The 17,524-nt window shown below is 37.9% G+C and overlaps 1 protein-coding gene across 1 annotated transcript; it reads right to left on the bottom strand.

The window, feature by feature from the left end:
* Window positions 1-3,527: 3,527 nt before the first annotated feature.
* EXOSC9 (exosome component 9) lies at window positions 3,528-14,323 on the bottom strand. Its single transcript, XM_072406822.1, has 10 exons — window positions 14,258-14,323; window positions 12,482-12,610; window positions 11,840-11,977; window positions 10,403-10,485; window positions 9,311-9,443; window positions 6,195-6,283; window positions 5,971-6,117; window positions 4,997-5,163; window positions 4,298-4,370; window positions 3,528-3,860 (listed from the first exon to the last, which is right to left on the bottom strand). Exons 1-10 carry the CDS (start codon window positions 14,321-14,323, stop codon window positions 3,800-3,802), a joined length of 1,086 nt encoding a protein of 361 aa, XP_072262923.1. The 3' UTR covers window positions 3,528-3,799.
* Window positions 14,324-17,524: the final 3,201 nt, after the last annotated feature.

The following is a 17,524-nucleotide window of genomic DNA, read 5'->3' as shown; positions in this document are numbered from 1 at the left end:
ACTAAATGACCATGGCAAATGAGGGCTGTGCCAAACTACTTGGGTTTCTAACAGCTGCCTTTCCATGTGGAGCGGTGGTCGCCAACCTTTTCGGTCCCACTGACCACTAAAATTATTGGCTCCTGACCACACATGCGCAGGGAGCCAGGTGTCACTCAAAGGGGGAACCCTCCCCAATAGTGATGTCATGATTGCATAACCCCACCTACTCTCCGATCACAGATCTGAGCCTGTGATGGGAGACTGGGGTTACATCCAGAAACACAGCCTGCCCACTTCCCTGAGCCTAGCAACTGCATGGGGAATGTGATTTGCAGCTCTGGCTGGTGTTCCTCCCCCTCCCAGCAGGGTCCTTCTGACACCGCTGGGGGGGGGGGGGGGTGCACCAACCAGTTGGGGATCTCTGATGTTGGGGCACCAGACCACCAGTTGGGGATCTCTGATGTGGTGGTGGTGTCTGCTATGGTATTGCTTTTTAACATATGTGGAACACTAGTCAAAAGTGTGGGGCAAATTCCCAAAGCCTCCCTAAAAAAAAATTACACTGCTCAACTTAAGAACCGTCTGGACCAGCAGTCCCCAACGTGTGGTCTGTGGCTCTGGCCGGTGCACCCCCCAAGGGGGTCAGGAAAGAGCTCTGGACACAACCCACCCACTCTCTCATTGCCGGCTCAAACTAATGGGTGAGTGGGCAGGTTTTGGCATGATGTCACTCTGGGGGAGTTTCTTTCACTTTTGACACACAGCTCCCTGCACGGTCTAGAGTCCGTAAATTTTAGTGGTCTGTGGTGTCCAAAAGGTTGGACCACTGGTTTAGACCATATAACTTTGGATATGGAATGGAGGTATCTCCTACAAGCAGTGAAGGCTGAATGTTGTCTTTGGCTCAGCTGTTAGTGGTCCTATGGTTTATCTTCCTATAGACATGCACATCTAAAGTGGTTTACATATCTTGGTATACTTGGGTTCCCTGTGTAGGGATAAACTTATAAAACTTGTCATAAATGGAAGGTGTCAGGCTGCTGCCTCAGGATCTGGGTAAAGCATGGACTAATCTTGTAATATTTGCTAGATTTCTGGGATGTAAACCTAACATTTGTGGTAGGTAGCTGTAAGAAGAAACATGGTTTTGCCTTTATTAATTTTTTTTTTTTTATTTTGACATGCATTTGAGGGTCTAATTGCATATTTTCCTGAGTTGAGGGGAGTGGGAAGAGAGGTGTGATGGTGATATTTGGCTATTGCCATATGGTGCTAGGAGTGGAGGGGCATAAAGGGCATTGTAAAGTAAACTGGTTTGTACACTGATGCGACACCTCATGTATAACAACGGTTTAGTTGTATTTAGTTCAACCGTATGTTGGCCCCTCACTGGCAACTTTTTAAACAATGTTTATTAATACAAAAGGTGGGGTGTCTTTCTTTCCTGTCCCATTAAGACTAAGCGAGAATCACAGCTACTATCTATGGATTTATTGATAAATGTTTCCAGTACAAGAAACATTTACAATTCTGTTATTGGTAGATGTGATTGCAGAAGTTGGAATTTTATGTTTAAGTGTATACACAATTGCACCCTCAGAAACTTGATGTTCTGTTTAGATGTACACCACACTGCTTCTGATCAATATCTGTAGCTGCTACCTTTCATATTTCTGTGGATCTAGGAAGTACACAGCCATTTGTAATGTACAACAGAGTTGTAATATATGGTTGGGATTATTGGTGGGAGGTGGGTAGGAACGTGTTTAATAAAAAAATTTTTTGTTTCCCAGCCTTTTCAACATGGGGGGGCAGCATTGAAATCCCTTTTGTGTCTTCAGGAAACTCCTGCTATAGGTACTATGTATCCACAGTACACGAATGTGGTGCTCAGTAGGCAGAATGCCTCTTACATTGCTGGCCACAGGGGAAAAATGTCACCTTGACATATAGCAAAAAGATCATTGGTGTTGATTTAATTTACCTCAGTAACAAATTGCTCAAGTAACCCCTAGCCACCTTCTGGTTGAGAAATGCTGGATTAAAGTTTCAAAAGACTGAGTCATTGGGCTCTACCTGTAACTTTTTTTGACAAATTCTTTAGTCATAACTTATGCAGATTCACATTTGAATTACAAATTAGGTTAAATACCCTGTAGAGCTCCTGGATGGCTGCTAGTTTCAATGTTGGTGTGGTTTTTACAGTGTAAATAGATATCAGTCCCCCGATTTCACCCAAATGGGAACAAGGCCTATGGTGGTAGAGTTCCATAATGATTGTTTAGTGCTTAAATATTTCATCCCTGTGTAATTGGCTTTTTTAAATATGAAAGGCACATAGTGTGTTTTGCATATCTAATTATTTTTTTTTTTTTTTAGTCTCTGAAATTGATCATTTTAAATTTGTACAAAATGTAGCAAAATTATATTCATAGTTTATAGCAGTTGGTTATGCCATTAAAACTGCATGATAAACTAAATGGGTGTGATGTTTGTGTAGATCTATTATATAAATGCGGTATGTACCACTTGTGAAACTAGAACATTGCCATTTTTTTTTCAAATGTGTGTAGCCTAACTTTAGATCTAGAAAAAATTTGCCTTAATATTTTAAAGACCCTTGTTCTGGGCAAAAGACTTTCTTTTTTTGTCTGTGACTTCACTGTCAAAGCATGATGCCTTGAAATTCATTCCACATGGGTCTCCTTTTGGGTATCTATATATAAAGCACTGTTGAAGGTGCCGATCTGTAGACTTTTACAGATTTTTTTGCTTTACCAATATTTTATTGTGCTTAGTGTTTATCCAAAGTGTAACTGCACCAGTTCCTCACCTCCAGCTTCACCACAAACATTAACAGATTTCCCAGTAAAGCTCCTTGGGATGTTTTAAACCTAGGAGAATATGAATCATTTCCTTTGGGAGAAGAGTAGTAGGAATTTCAAACACCTCAGTCTGCATGGTTACTAGCTGGATGTTGCAAAGTCTTTTAGACAGTTTTTGAGCCGCAGCCAGGTCCTTGTTTTTCCTTAGGTCTGTAAGTATTCTTTTTCCAAGTTGGACTGTTTTTTTTACATACCAAAGTAGAAAAGCTTGTGCTTAATGTACTCCCCACTAAATCATTTTCTCAAAATCCCTTGAGGCACACAAGCCCCACCTCTTTGTGTTTTGTGATTACAGTACTACTTGCTACAAACCTGAGGCATGTAGGGTTGCCTACAGTATTTATTGTATGCCAGTGCGTCTTCAATACTTCTAGACACAGCAGTAGAACCTGAAAGGTGAAAAGTGGAATCTAAGAAAAAAAAATTTACAGTAACACAAACCTATTTTATGTGTAATGGAAGAGAGACAGGCACATAAATTGTGCTTTGCATGTTTGTGACTTTTTTTTCACATATGTAAGCCTGAAAATGTATTTTATGGCGGTCTATGTGTGAGGTCTAAACCCCATACAGACTTAAATTATCCAGAAAGCCTTCAGTGTAATCGCTCTAGTTTTAGTATTGAGAGCATGCTAAAACAAAAAAAAAAAAAAAACAAGCTTACAATACAAAATCTTTATACAGATCAGTACAATCAAACTTTAGAAGTATTCTCCTAGAGAATGCAAACAAACCTCTGTTTTTCATGAGCTACACAGGTCATGCACTTCAAAATTAAGCCTTAATTATTTAAAAAAAATACTGTAGTACACAAGTTGTGTATATTTTATAATAGACTTGACTTGTGTAGTAGAGTACAAGTGCTTGCACAGGAATTATGTCCAGTATTTTGCTTTTTAGGTATGGATGTTGCCTCCTAGTCATCGGTGATTTTATTTCTTCCTACTTTTGGACTTCTTGCTTGAAGAGCCTTTGGACACTGCAGCCGGTAAGCTGTTGGAAAGAAAAAACCCAATGTGGCTGACTTGTCAATGTATAGAAACAAGTTTACCCTTCTTCAGTAACTTTACACTTGATCTACCCCAAAAAGTTAATGAGGCTTGTCTGGCACATGGAAGATACAACACTAAATTAAAGGAATCCTGTCAAGATGGAAATACTGAAACTGCCATTGCACTTCTAACCTCTGACCTGACACTGGCTCCAAGTCAGTAAAAGGTAAAGGAGCAATGATGATGGCCTGTGGTGTCAATACTCTCATGCTCTAATGTGTATTTGTCTGACTGCAGGGAGGATGGGACTTAAGCACCTAAAACAGACACGCCAGCAATTGCACAGCCTCAGTTTTATAATCTTTCATAAGACACTGACAACTTAAGGGCTTTAGATGCTTTGGTATTAAATTGTTATCAAGATAAAATAACAGATACCTGGCTTTTGATTGTTCCTCAGGTTGCAGTATAATTACTTCTTCCTCTTCACTGTCAGACAGCATGATAACATCTGCAATAAACATAATAAATACAATACAAAGTGACCTCTTGGCAACAGTAAAGCAATGCTCAACTATGACCAAGGAATGCTGTAGAGATTGATAAAAAAAGTGAATATGGGGAATATCAAATGTTAATTGCATCTCTGCAATTCCTTGAAAAATGCACCTTTATTCCGGAATTTCCCATTAGGAAATGGTATACTGGAATGGGCACTGCAATGCAAATTTTACGCACTGCTGCTTCTGCCTGCTAGTCTTATTTTCAGGACGATTTGGCATTTCCAATTTTCTGCTTCTCATTGTTTTTTTTTTTCCATAAAGGCTCCGATATTTAAAAAATAAATAAAAAAAAAAAAATTTGTGCCTTAACCAACATGCCCCCCTCCATATAAAGATGCAGTCAGTGCAAATCATCAAAGTATAAGGGAGAAAAATAAGTTGCGGGGAGATCAAAGGAAATAACTAGCTAGTGCTTTGTCTTTTGCCTGCCTTGCTTCCAGCCCATTTTTTTCTCTAAATGGAATATCTCAAAATTGTTAGACTATAAAATTACAATAGTTTATAAACAGGACATCAGAGTAGCTCCTATACACTACTCTGCTACAATCTTGGTAAAGAATTATGAAAAACTTGCCTTTTGAAGATTTCTTTGTGGTCTCTGGCAGTTGGACAGTTTCAACATCTTCATCGTCATCATCATCATCATCTTCTTCTTCAGATTCCTCCAACTCTCCCCATGCATTTGCAGAACCTTCTCCAATTTGAGCAGTGCCAGCAGCCCAAACAACAGGTTTTGCAACACTAAGGTCAAAATGCTAAGCCAAATAAATTCTCTTAGAAATAAGTGCTATGATTATCCATTTCTGATAGATTAGATCTAGGGGTTGATGCCACAGAAGGTCTTTGCCATTGTCCTAGATCCCAGCAGGAGGATCTAATGATCTTCAACTGGCTGAACTTAACTCTACTTCTAAGCTGAAAAATATTGGAGATATCAGTCCCCTATTAATGGATGCTTTAGTATATTACATAGCAATGTTGGAAATGTTTGAGATGCATCACCTAACCATAAACACACATCTACCTTCTCTAATAGCTGCAGGAGAAAAACATCTAAATGCACCAATATCTTATCTAGATCACACAGAAACCAAGCCTTCTATCTTCTGCTCTGCATGGCGAAAGGGTACTTCTCTGGGTGTGCATGTAACTGCCTGGATTAGGCAGAGACTTCCTATAGACTAATGGCACGGCACGGCCGACCATGACGGATTATAACTTAATACAATAAAGGGTGGACAACAATATCAGTCAGCAACAGGCCCAGTCTCTAGTGGCCCCCTCAAAGGTCTTCACTCCCAGTAGACAGACTAATGCAGGCCTGCATTTTACTGCCCATTTATTAAATAAAAGCAGTGGTAGAGCGTTCACTCTGTGAACATGGCTGTAGCAGAAGCACTAATGACACAATTATTTAAATAGCATCCCTCCAGACTGCTAAGCACCTTTGTAAAACACACTATTGTGCTTTTAGAGACAAGCCCATTTCCGCATTTAACTTTCAGAGTACAGACTGCCCTAATGAAATATTTGATACACAAAGGATACACATCTGATGGAGGCTCTGATTTGGAAATGACCTCTTCAGCTTTTTCCCTGACATCTTTTGTATCTACAAGGATTTTTTCCATCTTTAGAACTGTTATTTTCTTATCTGGAAGAGATTCTGCAAAGCCAAATTTACCTCCCTGCTTCCTGTAAAAAGAAATGGCAACAGTTTATTTCATGCTCACCAATCAGCTTTTATCAACATTGCAAGTTTTAGAACTCACCTGACATTTCGGTCATTTTCAAGGGCTTTCTGAATGAGTTCCGTAATCTCAGCCACCTTAACACCAGCTATTTTGCTGCACCTCAGAACCTATTTGAGACATAGTGTGACATTGAAAGCAGAAGACAAGGGAACGCTTTATGTATTGTGGTTACCATTTTCTCTAATAGTCTTAAGGCACGTTCATGGTTTGTTACATAAAATTCAAAGATAATTTTTTTTCTTTAAAAATATGTAACATGTCATGAGAAAAGGGTACTCTGTGGTTAGGATCTTACTCCTTAGGTTAATGTCTGCTCCTAGATCTAGTGTCTGACTCTTCACTAGAATATTCGTTACTGTATACAACCAATCATAAAGGCTCCTTCCTCCACCTTTCTATCTGCTATCTAATTTTATTAAACAAATTTAGTAGTCGCAGTTGACAGTGTGGTCTTCTGCTGCTGTAGTCCATTTTCTTTAAGGTTGGATTTATTGTGTGTTCAGGGATGCTCTTCTGCATAACTCCAGTAGTATTTTGGTTAACTGTTGCCTTTCTATCAGCTTGAACCAATCTGGCCATTTTCCACTGACATCAACAGGGTATTCTCGATCAGAGAACTGCTCAACACAAAAGAACACAAATATAGGTCCCTTCTTGCCCATGCTCCAATTTACAGCGGAAATAAAATAGGCATAAATATCCAACTCTTAAAATGCCAAGTTTTTGTGATAAACAAAAACAAAAAACACCACAAAAAATAATTTCAAAAGATTTCCCACATTTATTGCAATTTACAACCAGTACAATTCAAGTGAAAAGCAAACAAATCTGTTAGTGGAAAAATATAAAAAACACCACACAATAAGTTGGTTGCATGGGTTTGCATACCCTTAAACTAATGGCTTGTTGAAGCACTTTTTGATTCACCTACAGAATTCAGTCTTTTAGACCGATTAACCCAAAATTCAGTCGTTCTAGTAGGATTTTCCTGGTATTTACTCAGCTGTCTGCTACAGCAAACCCATGGTTCTCAGAGATTACAAAGCTTTAAAAAGATCTCACTATTGAAAGGTATCAGTCAGGAGAAAGGTACAAAACCATTTCCACAGCATTGGATATACCATGGAACACAGTCATCAAAAAGTGGAGAAAATATGGGACAACTGTGACGTTACAAAGAACAGGACATCCCTTCATAATTGATTAAAAGACCAGATGAAAACTGGTCAGAAACACTGTCAAGAAACACTAAAGTAGTTGCAGAAATTTCTGGCAAGAATTGGTAATGTACTCCATGTGAAAACAATCTCCCTTATTCTCCATATGTCTGGACTATGCACCTTTTCTACAAAGAGAAATATTCAGGCCCTGCTAAAAAAAAAAAAAAAAATACATCATCTTCAGAATGTGGGAAAATGTGTTATGGTCTGATAAGAACAAGGTCAATATTTTTGGCCACAGTTGCAAACAGTACGTGTGGCCCAAAAACAACACTTCACATCATCTACACCATCCCTACGGTGAAGCAAGAAGGTGGCAGTATCATGTTTTTGGGTTGTTTTTCTTCAGCTGGAAGTGGGGCTTTAGTGAAGGTGGAGGGAATTATGAAGATTTCCAAACACCGGTCACTTTTGGCCTAAAACCTTCAGGCATCTGCTAGAAAACTGAAGATGAAGAGGGATTTCACTTTTCAAGACAATTACCCCAAACATACATTCAAATCAACAAAATAATGGGTTTACTAGAAGAAAATTAATGTTTGGAATGGGCCAGCCAGAGTGCAGACCTAAATCCAATAAAAAGTATGTGGGATGAGCAGAGGAGGGTTGTGCACAAGAGATGACTTTGCAAGGAAGGGAGACGCCTACCCAAGAAGACTGAATGCTGTAATTAAATCAAATGGTGCTTCAATCAAAGTTTTCGTTTAAGGACGTGCAAACGTTCGCAACCAGCTTATCGTAATATATATATATATATATATATATATATACACATACATACATACATATACACACACACATACATACACACAGTTTTCAATTGAATTGTACAGGTTATAGGTCACATTAAAAGGTGGGAAACAATTTGAAATGATTCATTGTGGTCTAATTTTTTCATCATAAAAACCTGGCATTTTAAAGGAGGTTTGTACACTTTTTATATTCACTCTAAAAGCATATATATATATGGCCGTTTGCTTCCTATGCTCCAGAGTAAAACCATCCTTGTTTTCCCCCTTTCCCTCTAAAATAAAAACGTATATTCTGGACACATTCCTTCCATGTGCCAATGAAATAGCATATATAGGGTGCCTCGTCCTGTTCCCATGCCCCTGTATATTATTATTATTATTATTAAACAGGATTTATATAGCGCCAACATATTACGCAGCGCTGTACATTAAATAGGGATATAAAAGTACACAAAAATGGGCCCGTTTCTCTACATGACTTTGCACTGCTCTGCTAAAAATAGATATTTATATTTCAAGTCTTTCTATCTTGCATTTTTTTATATATATATATCAAATATTTAGCATGACCTCAATATTTACAAGAGTTAATTATTTTTGTCCCAGTCAGCATCTATATAAAAGTCTTCAGTAAGACATAGGGATTGGAATGATTTACATTACAAAGTCTCATGAGAGTAGTCTGCAGCTATTTCAGATCCAGTTTAAAGAAACTTCCTATTAGTAAAACCCAGTAAGATATTTGAATGGCTTCCACTGCTACAAGGCCTTAGGATCTACACACACTTAAGCTTTGAGGTTCACACATCCGCGTTTTAACCTCACTTCGGAGTAAACACTAACAGAATTGGAGTTTGAGACCCTAATTGCAACAAAACATAATGTCAGTGTATTTACATCCTTGTCAGTGATGAACCCTGAAGCCGGGTGAGAAGAAATAGTAGGTGGGTGGCAGCCCCTGTAATGTGACCCAACTCTTCAGTAACCACCAAAAAACACCTGGGTGGTTACCAAAAAGTGCTGGGTGGTGCGCCTGGCTAAAGGGGGCTGGGGAGAGAGCACTGCTTGCGATTGATTTTTTTATATTGTGTGCGTGTTTGCTAGATAGTTAGATCCACCAGCCTATTTTAGGCTGGTTAGTCACCAAACAAACAGCGGTTACCTGTTCTTTTAGCAGCATGATTCCTCCACTTGATTGGATAGTACAAATTTCTCTGTGCTTGTTCATTGCTATCACCAAAAGTCCATCCATGACCCGTTCCTCTCGTTCACTGGGATCCACCAGCAAATATGTCCTATATGCAAGATGAACAAAAATTGAATGCAAAAATTATACTACATTACTACACCAAGCAGACAAGTAACAGCAAGTGATGCCCATACCAAATTTTTTTATATTATTTAGCTATCATAGCTAAATATATTTGAAAAATCATCTTTACTGTACATATTACAATAGGCTGTGCAATCTGTGTAATCTCTGCAAACATGTGATACATGCAAGAGTTACACAAAAAATGTAAGTACAGTTGTTTATCAAGCATTACATATACATTAGGTATATCCATATACCCACACAAATCTGATTTTTACCTAATTTTATGAAGAACTGAATGAGATGTTTGATCAGATCTCACTTACTACTTTTCCTGCTAGCCATTTGTTTTTATGAAATGATGAAGAGCAAGTTGTCACAGAGGGATAAAAAAATATAATTGTTGTTTTTGTATTATATGTAAAGAACAAATAATAAAATCAATTTCACCTTTACCCTAATTTTTCTACATTTGAGAATGTCAGAATAAAAAATCTGCACAACACTGTGCGTAGGCACATTTACACAATGTTCTGTCATGGCCAAACAAGAGTCTAAAATGATCATTTAAGCAAGCGGCATAGGCTTACCTTTGCCATACCTCACCCAAATGTATGTAAAAACCCATTAAAGTTGGAGAGAGCTCTTCATACAACAGCTAATATTTTATGAATGGGCTGTAAAATGTAGATTGTAGGAGGGAGTATCCTTGTGTAAAACAGAGAGAAAGGGATATTGATTTTCATTTATAGAAAAAAAAAAAAACTCAAAACACCAAAAAACTTGGGGACATAGGGTAAGGGTGTCAAATTATTATTAGGGGATCATTAGCTACATAGAGCCATATTGTTAAAAAAAAAAGCCCCCCCTATGGTGAGCCAATGATAACCAAACAAAAAGGAACATACAATTGTGTATTTTTATTCTTCTATTTCTTACCCTTGTTGAAAGAAGGCAAAGCTTACACAAATAGGCATGTGATGGATGTTTAGTGGAACAGGGTCCCTTTCTTCTAGAGGGTACTTAAAAAAAAAAAAAAAAACAGTCATGATTACAGTTCTACAAAATAATAGTATTTCTTTATATGAATTCATGCTTTACCCATGAAAGGCAAAGTGAAATACTTAATGTAATGTCAACCCCAAATGTATCACAATCTTGCTTTCCTTCTGGCACACACACCAAGAGGATGGAGGGGGAGCCCTCTGCAAGTATCTCTAGTCATAGGATCACACAGAGCTGGTAACGGCCCCCCACCAATATGTAAAAGCATTGATGCCTTATTTATGGGGGAGGAAAGGGAATTGTTAGAAATGCATCCATGAGTCTGAACATAGCAGCAGGGGACTGAAGAAAATGTAAATATTACTGCATAGCTTTATTTTTTATTAAGCACCTATGTAAGTACCAGGATGTGATTTCTTGCAATTATGCGATTTCTCTTACAGTTCTCCCATCTTCCAACTTATATATAGCCTATTATGTCCTCTATGTAATTAAAACATCAAAGATAAGCACATTTATGTGTACCGTACATGTTTTCCCCAAGAAAATACTTCAAACAGCTCTCCTTTTAGAGGAAAATATATTATTTACAGACATTCAATAATATCCATCTCAGATCTCTCCTTGCTGGCAGAATAAACTGCTAGAAAACCATTTCCTTCACCTTCTGGTAATGTCAGCTTTTGTAAGGAATTGTTTGTACTATTTCAGTTGTTATCAGGTAAATGATAGCAAGTCAACTCCTCCCAAACCATGCATATCAGTATACAGATTTTACAGCAGTAAGACTTTAAAGTCCATGTCAGCAGATAACCTCACATGGGACTGCGGTTTCATTTTTTTTTTTTTTAGTAAAAGTACGCCTAAGATACTAGATGCACTCGGGAGACTGGTGCACAGTGAAAAACCTCCACTCTTCTGCACTGCTATAGAACCGAAAAGAGCAGAAACTAAAAGGCTGGCAACCGATCATAATAACATAAGCTCCAGTCTGCCCAATGCTATATTTTAGCTTCAGTGGAGATGGACGGAATTTCCAACTCTAAATCCTGCGGCCTCCACTATAGGCATCATGAAGCCAAGATAAGGCGGCTCTTTGTGCCTTGTATGATGTTCAAAGTATAAATAAATAATAAAGCAAATAATTGGAAAAGCAAAAGCAGTTAGAGGGGAACAGTCGCTCACAAAAGGATACATAGATACAGACATATTTATATATTGTTTCACCCTGGATTTCTTTTACTAGATCACTAAACAATATGCAAAAATTTGAGTTTGACTCAAGCTATTATAATGCTCCCAAAAATATTTTGCATTTGTATAAATATATTTTGGATAATAGCTTAATGTTTTATTTAATGCAATACCCACCACTGTGACTTCATCTCCTTGGACAGAAACGTCTGGCCTTCTGAAGTGACAAAGTGCTGCAATAGCCGCTATGCTTGCTGCATCAATTATGTTACCTTCATGATTTAGTAAGTGTAGATCAACTCGAATTTGCCATACCTAAAGAAATGCATGCCAAACATTAGGATGAAAAAAAAAGAAATAAGATTCAAAACTGAACGCAAAAGGGTTTCTGGTTCCCCCAAAAGTTAAAATACTTTTCTATAACAGTATGCACTACATGTCCTTGCATCCTAAATGACTGCCACTGTACTAAAATACAGTTCTTTTTATACACAAGTTGCCAAGGTATCTGTAGTTAATGAGAAATAACAAGCCATCCCTATTATGTTAAATGTTTTTAAGCATACAGTATATGCTTGCATCCAACCAACTGGTCACATCTCTGGTGAAAAATTAGATTATGACAAAAATGTGGAGCTTGTTTCCAGAAACATTGGGGACATATGGCACAAAATATATAATAAAAAAAAACCTCTCTGTTAGTATTGTAACCTGACAGCCAAGGTATTTTTTCTGACTCAAGTTTGGCTATATGTAATATTACAAATACAGTATGAACATAAATACATATTGAAACATTTAACAATCTAATCTACTTACCTTCTCTCCTGCCTGAACACAAAGTGACTCAGTGTCAATACACTTTGAATTTCTAAGACATCTTTCCAGCAGTCTGTTAAGTTTTACTACAAGTTCTGAAGGTCTAAAATAATAAAAAAATAAGTTTGTTCAAAGTGACTACACAAGCTATGACTGTCTTTAAACGTACTTTACCAACGAAGAGCAAAAGAAACAGGTTCACTTGATAATCATATTCCCCAGTAAAATGCATCACCTCTCTATTCTTCTTCTACAACTTTTCTACATTCAATAGAAGCAAACAAAATACCAGGATTTCTATGTATGGGAAATATGGGGAGTCAATTCCCTTATTTTTAGTACTGATGCAATAATTGGCCACTAGAACGAGCACTGCTATATTGCATAGGAAGAGTCTTTATCTCTGTGTAAGCTCCAAGTCATGACCTGTAACTTGCACAGGTTTTCCCCTCACTATTTAGGGTGGCTGGATAGAGCAGTGTGGGCTAGTCAGGAAATGAATCAATTGTTTTGTCTTAAATAGGTAAAAACAGAGGTGTACCAAATGAATGAACAATATTGTAAATGGCACAAAATAATGCAACATAGAGCTCACCAGGCCTCTCATGAATACTTACATACTATAGCTTCTTTTACCATAGCTTAACTGTACCGTTCTCAATAAAACATACAAATATATATATATATATATATATATATATATATATACCTGTACACTAGTACAATAGTTTGGCTTTCTTTCCAATTATCAATCTCCAAAAAGATTTCTAACAGCATCTCTACACTGCTAATCACTGAAAACAAAAGAAAGAAAACTTCTGAATCACTTGCCTCTACCAGGTCATGTTTGGCCAACTATAGGGGTAACATACAAAGACATCAAAACATTAAACTTTTTACCACTTAAAATCTCCATACATCTAGTGAACAAACTCTCATCTCTGACATGGATGGGTGTTAAAGTAGTAAGATGTTCAAGGTTTTCACATGTCAGATGATGCATTAACTCACCGAGGTTTGGAAATGTCACTTTTGAAGGATCCAATAAGTATATTAGATGGCAGTGCTCTGCCCCAGCACTTTTTCTCTCTGTGTACAAACCTCCGTATCTCCTAAACTGTATGTCACAATGACTTGTAATTTTCAGGGTGCACAGGGGACCCTCATTGATACTAGGTACTACAAATAATAGATACCCAGTTTTAAAGAATTTCATACACCACATTCATTATACTATTACACTACTACAAAGGAATACACTCTTAAAACTTAGAACTCTAGAAGTCGGGTCACAATACATGGCATAGGACAGTTGTGGCAAAATACATAGAATGGAAAAATTAGATATACTAACGGGGCAGGCATTACAAAGTTGTAACAAATAATTGGGAGAAGGTAGAACACTGAAACAATAAGAGCTTACTGGATACCCATGGCATAAACAACTGGGAGCACTAAATTTGCTATGTTTTGCCACACACCCTTTTCAACCACCTGGCTACAGATTCTCACCATGCGGCTAAAAAAAAAAATACTGAAGAGAACAGTGGAAATGTTATGCAGCCATTGCTGGAATGCATTCGTGTAGACAAAAAATGGCCACAACAGGCTGCATGGGAATCGCAGCCCTGAAATGCAACAAAGTACTGCATAAAAAATAAAAAAATATATTTTATTTTAAAAATGCCTATAATACTTTGTACTAAAAAAATAAAGTATCACCCACACATTTTAATGTCTGTGCAGCCCCTGGTGTGGTGTATACACACCTCATACCTTTTTCTCACTGATTCCCTGGAGCAAGAAAGCTCTCTCGCAGTTGGATAGAGGCGTCTCCCTCATACTGACACTTCAACCACCGATTTTACAAAGTTTACTCCGTAGCGCTCGTACAATGTAAATAAACACAGATCTACAATTCATACACTACAAGTGCAGAAAACACGTGTGACAGGTTATGGTCGCATACTGAACGTCATCAAAGAGTGCAGAGTTGACAAGCAGCCCCTCCCACAACTACACGTCGCAGCTGTCACGCCAAGAACATTAGTGCGCATGAGCTGCCAGCAAGTCCCTGACATCAGGGCGTGGCTCTGTAATCTCTGCATGTTAAACTGGTGATTTGGACCTAGGAAGCTTTGTCGGACGGGGGGTCAATGGCAGGACAGGACTGTTGCTAGGAACTAACCTGCTCATTGGCTACAGTAGATTTACATTCTATTGCGCTCCAGCCATGTGCCCAAGGTGTTAGCTGGGGATGCTGAGATAGACACATTTAATCTGAATGCACATGTCTGACTAGAAACTGGGAATGTTACAAAGAACAATGAGTTTTGGTTCATAGATAGACACATAGATCTGAAACTACCACCTCCCCATTGCTGAGCTGTTCCAGAGACACTTTCAGCCCACTTTTCTGAGCCTGCGATCCATATGAGGGACATGGTCCAATGCTCTTGCCTGTGCGCCCCCCCCCAACAGGGTCTTTTTCATGATTTTTGGACCACCAAATTTTTCTCGCGGACCACCGGCTGGTGACCGCTGGCCTACCCCATAGTGGGTGGTGCCTAGTTGGAGAAGCTTTCATACAGCCTTGCAAGTAGACAGATTTTGCATTCGGTCCTATGAAGAACTTGATACCCTTCGCATTCTCTTTATGACATTTCATCACCCTGTCACCCAGTGTCCCTACCATTGAACCTCTGACTCTAATTCACCCTGTCTCTGAGCCCCGGTGACACTGCACTGAATTTCTCTGAAAGCCAACACCTCCCATCATCCAACAACCCATAAAACTTATCCGGTGATTGTAAATCTCCTTGCCTCCCAGACACTGAACTCCCAACATCTCAGACTCTGCAACAGGGGTGTAGTCGCAATAAAAGAAGAGGGGCCATGGCACCCGTGCCGGCCCCACTACACCCCTCCTTTGCAATTTCTGCCAGACCCAAAAAAAATCCCTTTTTAATGTGTGCAGCCATCCAACATATATATGTATACTTTATGATCTCTATCTTTATTTTCTCTACTCTCATGGTACCAGGTTAAAACTAAGAGGGTGTCAAATGTGTTTAGATGAAATGACCAGTAAAAATGTATGCCTTGTCCAAAGTTTATGCTGTATCCAGTTATAAAAAATATGATAAATACACCTCTGCATCTTTATCATTTAACATTACATTGCAACTCAGCCATTACATTGTGGGTGTGGGCCATCTGGGTTTGCATAAATCTCTGAATAGTAAACTATTGTTTGCTGTGCATTGTATGGCTACACAAACAAGAGATTGGATCACCTGCCATTCGGCTTGTTATTTACATAATACTTGTTTATTTCACACAGTGTCTCCCTGTGTGCAAATAATTTACATCACAACACATTGTTTAGTGATTGGATATTGCATTCTCCCATATAGTCCTATATACCCCACAGACTAGTCCTCATGATAATTCAAATGCATGGATAAAAACATATGGTGAACGCTAAATTGATTGACTAGCAGGGTCCGCCATATTTCTCTAACAACTGATTTACCACTATCTAGCTAAAGATTTGGTATCTTAAAACTCTATCCCCCAATTTGAGTCTCCTCAATCTAATGAAGGAGGAAGTCATTATGAAGGGCATATTAGGTGTATTTATCACATTTGAATGCCTTTGCTAACCACGTTTATGTGATAGAGATGAGAAGCTTTGAAATGCTGGAGAATATAAAGAACACTATTTATGTTATAGAAATATGAGAGTATGAAGTACAAGTAAACTGATAGACCACATGCCATCTTTGAAATTTTAAATGGAGGTGGGTGCAATGTGTATATATCTTTTTTTGTATATAACTTTTGAAATTTCAATAATCGCTACAATTTCTTGGTCACCAGTCACAACTTGTGAACACAGCCAGGAACGTCACAAATAGCAGGATTTACATATTTGTTTAATCACTTTAAAAATATATCAACAAAGTTTACACGAGTTGTGCCTAGACTTACTACTTCTGTAAAATTTCATAATAAAAAATGTAACTCTCCAGAAGGCATTACAAAGCTGACTGAATGTGGTATGAAGCATGATATGAAACAATATAAGGTGACAGAAAAGTGCCACAACTGTACATAGCACAATATGTTATCTCACTGTTGCAGCTCTGTTGTGGAGCTGTCCGCAGTATGAGCACTAATAGCTGCAAATCTCAGAACACATTTTATACAGCGTACAAGAGCCTCAGATCTGAAAGGGCAGCCAGTCGAATGCTGACAGATGTCTCTCCACTGCTAATATAAAATGGCAAACTGTCCTTGCTGAAGCTTGCCCTTGGGCATTTGATATGTTTGCCAATGAATTCCTTAATAAAAAAAAATATTTAATTAAAACTTTTCCATGTAGAGATCAGTGACACACGCCCCCTTTTACGAAGGTTCTGAACTCACATCAATAGAGAAAGAATCCAGGGAGCCAGCTAGACATGAACAGAAAGGAAATGGATTCACTTATCTGACAAATTTTGACCAAGAAGATAACCATTCTAGATAAATTACCTTACTCCAGATAAAGGTGGACAAGAAAGTGCTTCCTAACACTGCCATGGACTGGGAACCAAATTTTTTAGTATATGTGGCCCTGTTCTTCTTTTTGCTCTTTTTGCTGATTCTGTTAATCTTTGTCTTAACTCGTCAGCTGAAGGACTCCATAACTAACAAAACTGTTTTACAGTCAAGACATTCAATGAGCTTTAGAGAAAATAAAGCAGCTGAACCTGTTCTGCACACTTCACCCAAGACACATTTATAAAAATACCAGTCAATGGATAGTGGTAAGTTTTTTCTTTCCAAGTACAATTTGCATCCGAATTTGTTACTTCTATATGATGAATACTTTTAAAATTTCAAAAAGGTTAGTTGGCTCTGCATCTTTGTTTTAACCTAAATTAAATGTATTTGAACAAACAAATCTAACACAACAATATAAAGCAATTATATAAATGTTTCTATATATATATATATATATATATATATATATATATATATATAAATATATATATA

The sequence above is a fragment of the Pyxicephalus adspersus genome, chromosome 3, assembly GCF_032062135.1.
Source record: "Pyxicephalus adspersus chromosome 3, UCB_Pads_2.0, whole genome shotgun sequence".
Classification (NCBI taxonomy): domain Eukaryota; kingdom Metazoa; phylum Chordata; class Amphibia; order Anura; family Pyxicephalidae; genus Pyxicephalus; species Pyxicephalus adspersus.
Note: the sequence above shows the minus strand (reverse complement) of the source record. Positions and strands in the feature narration are given on the sequence as shown.

What these genes read in the sequence shown, in the direction of transcription:
- EXOSC9 (XM_072406822.1), bottom strand. Translation starts at nt 14,323, where the DNA reads ATGAGGGAGACGCCTCTATCCAACTGCGAGAGAGCTTTCTTGCTCCAG. An exon ending in AGGGAATCAGTGAGAAAAAG is followed by an intron (nt 12,611 to 14,257) that starts GTATGAGGTGTG and finishes TAGTCACTTTGA; the next exon opens with ACAAACTTATTTTTTTATTA. An exon ending in GAAAATGACCGAAATGTCAG is followed by an intron (nt 6,118 to 6,194) that starts GTGAGTTCTAAA and finishes TTCTTTTTACAG; the next exon opens with GAAGCAGGGAGGTAAATTTG.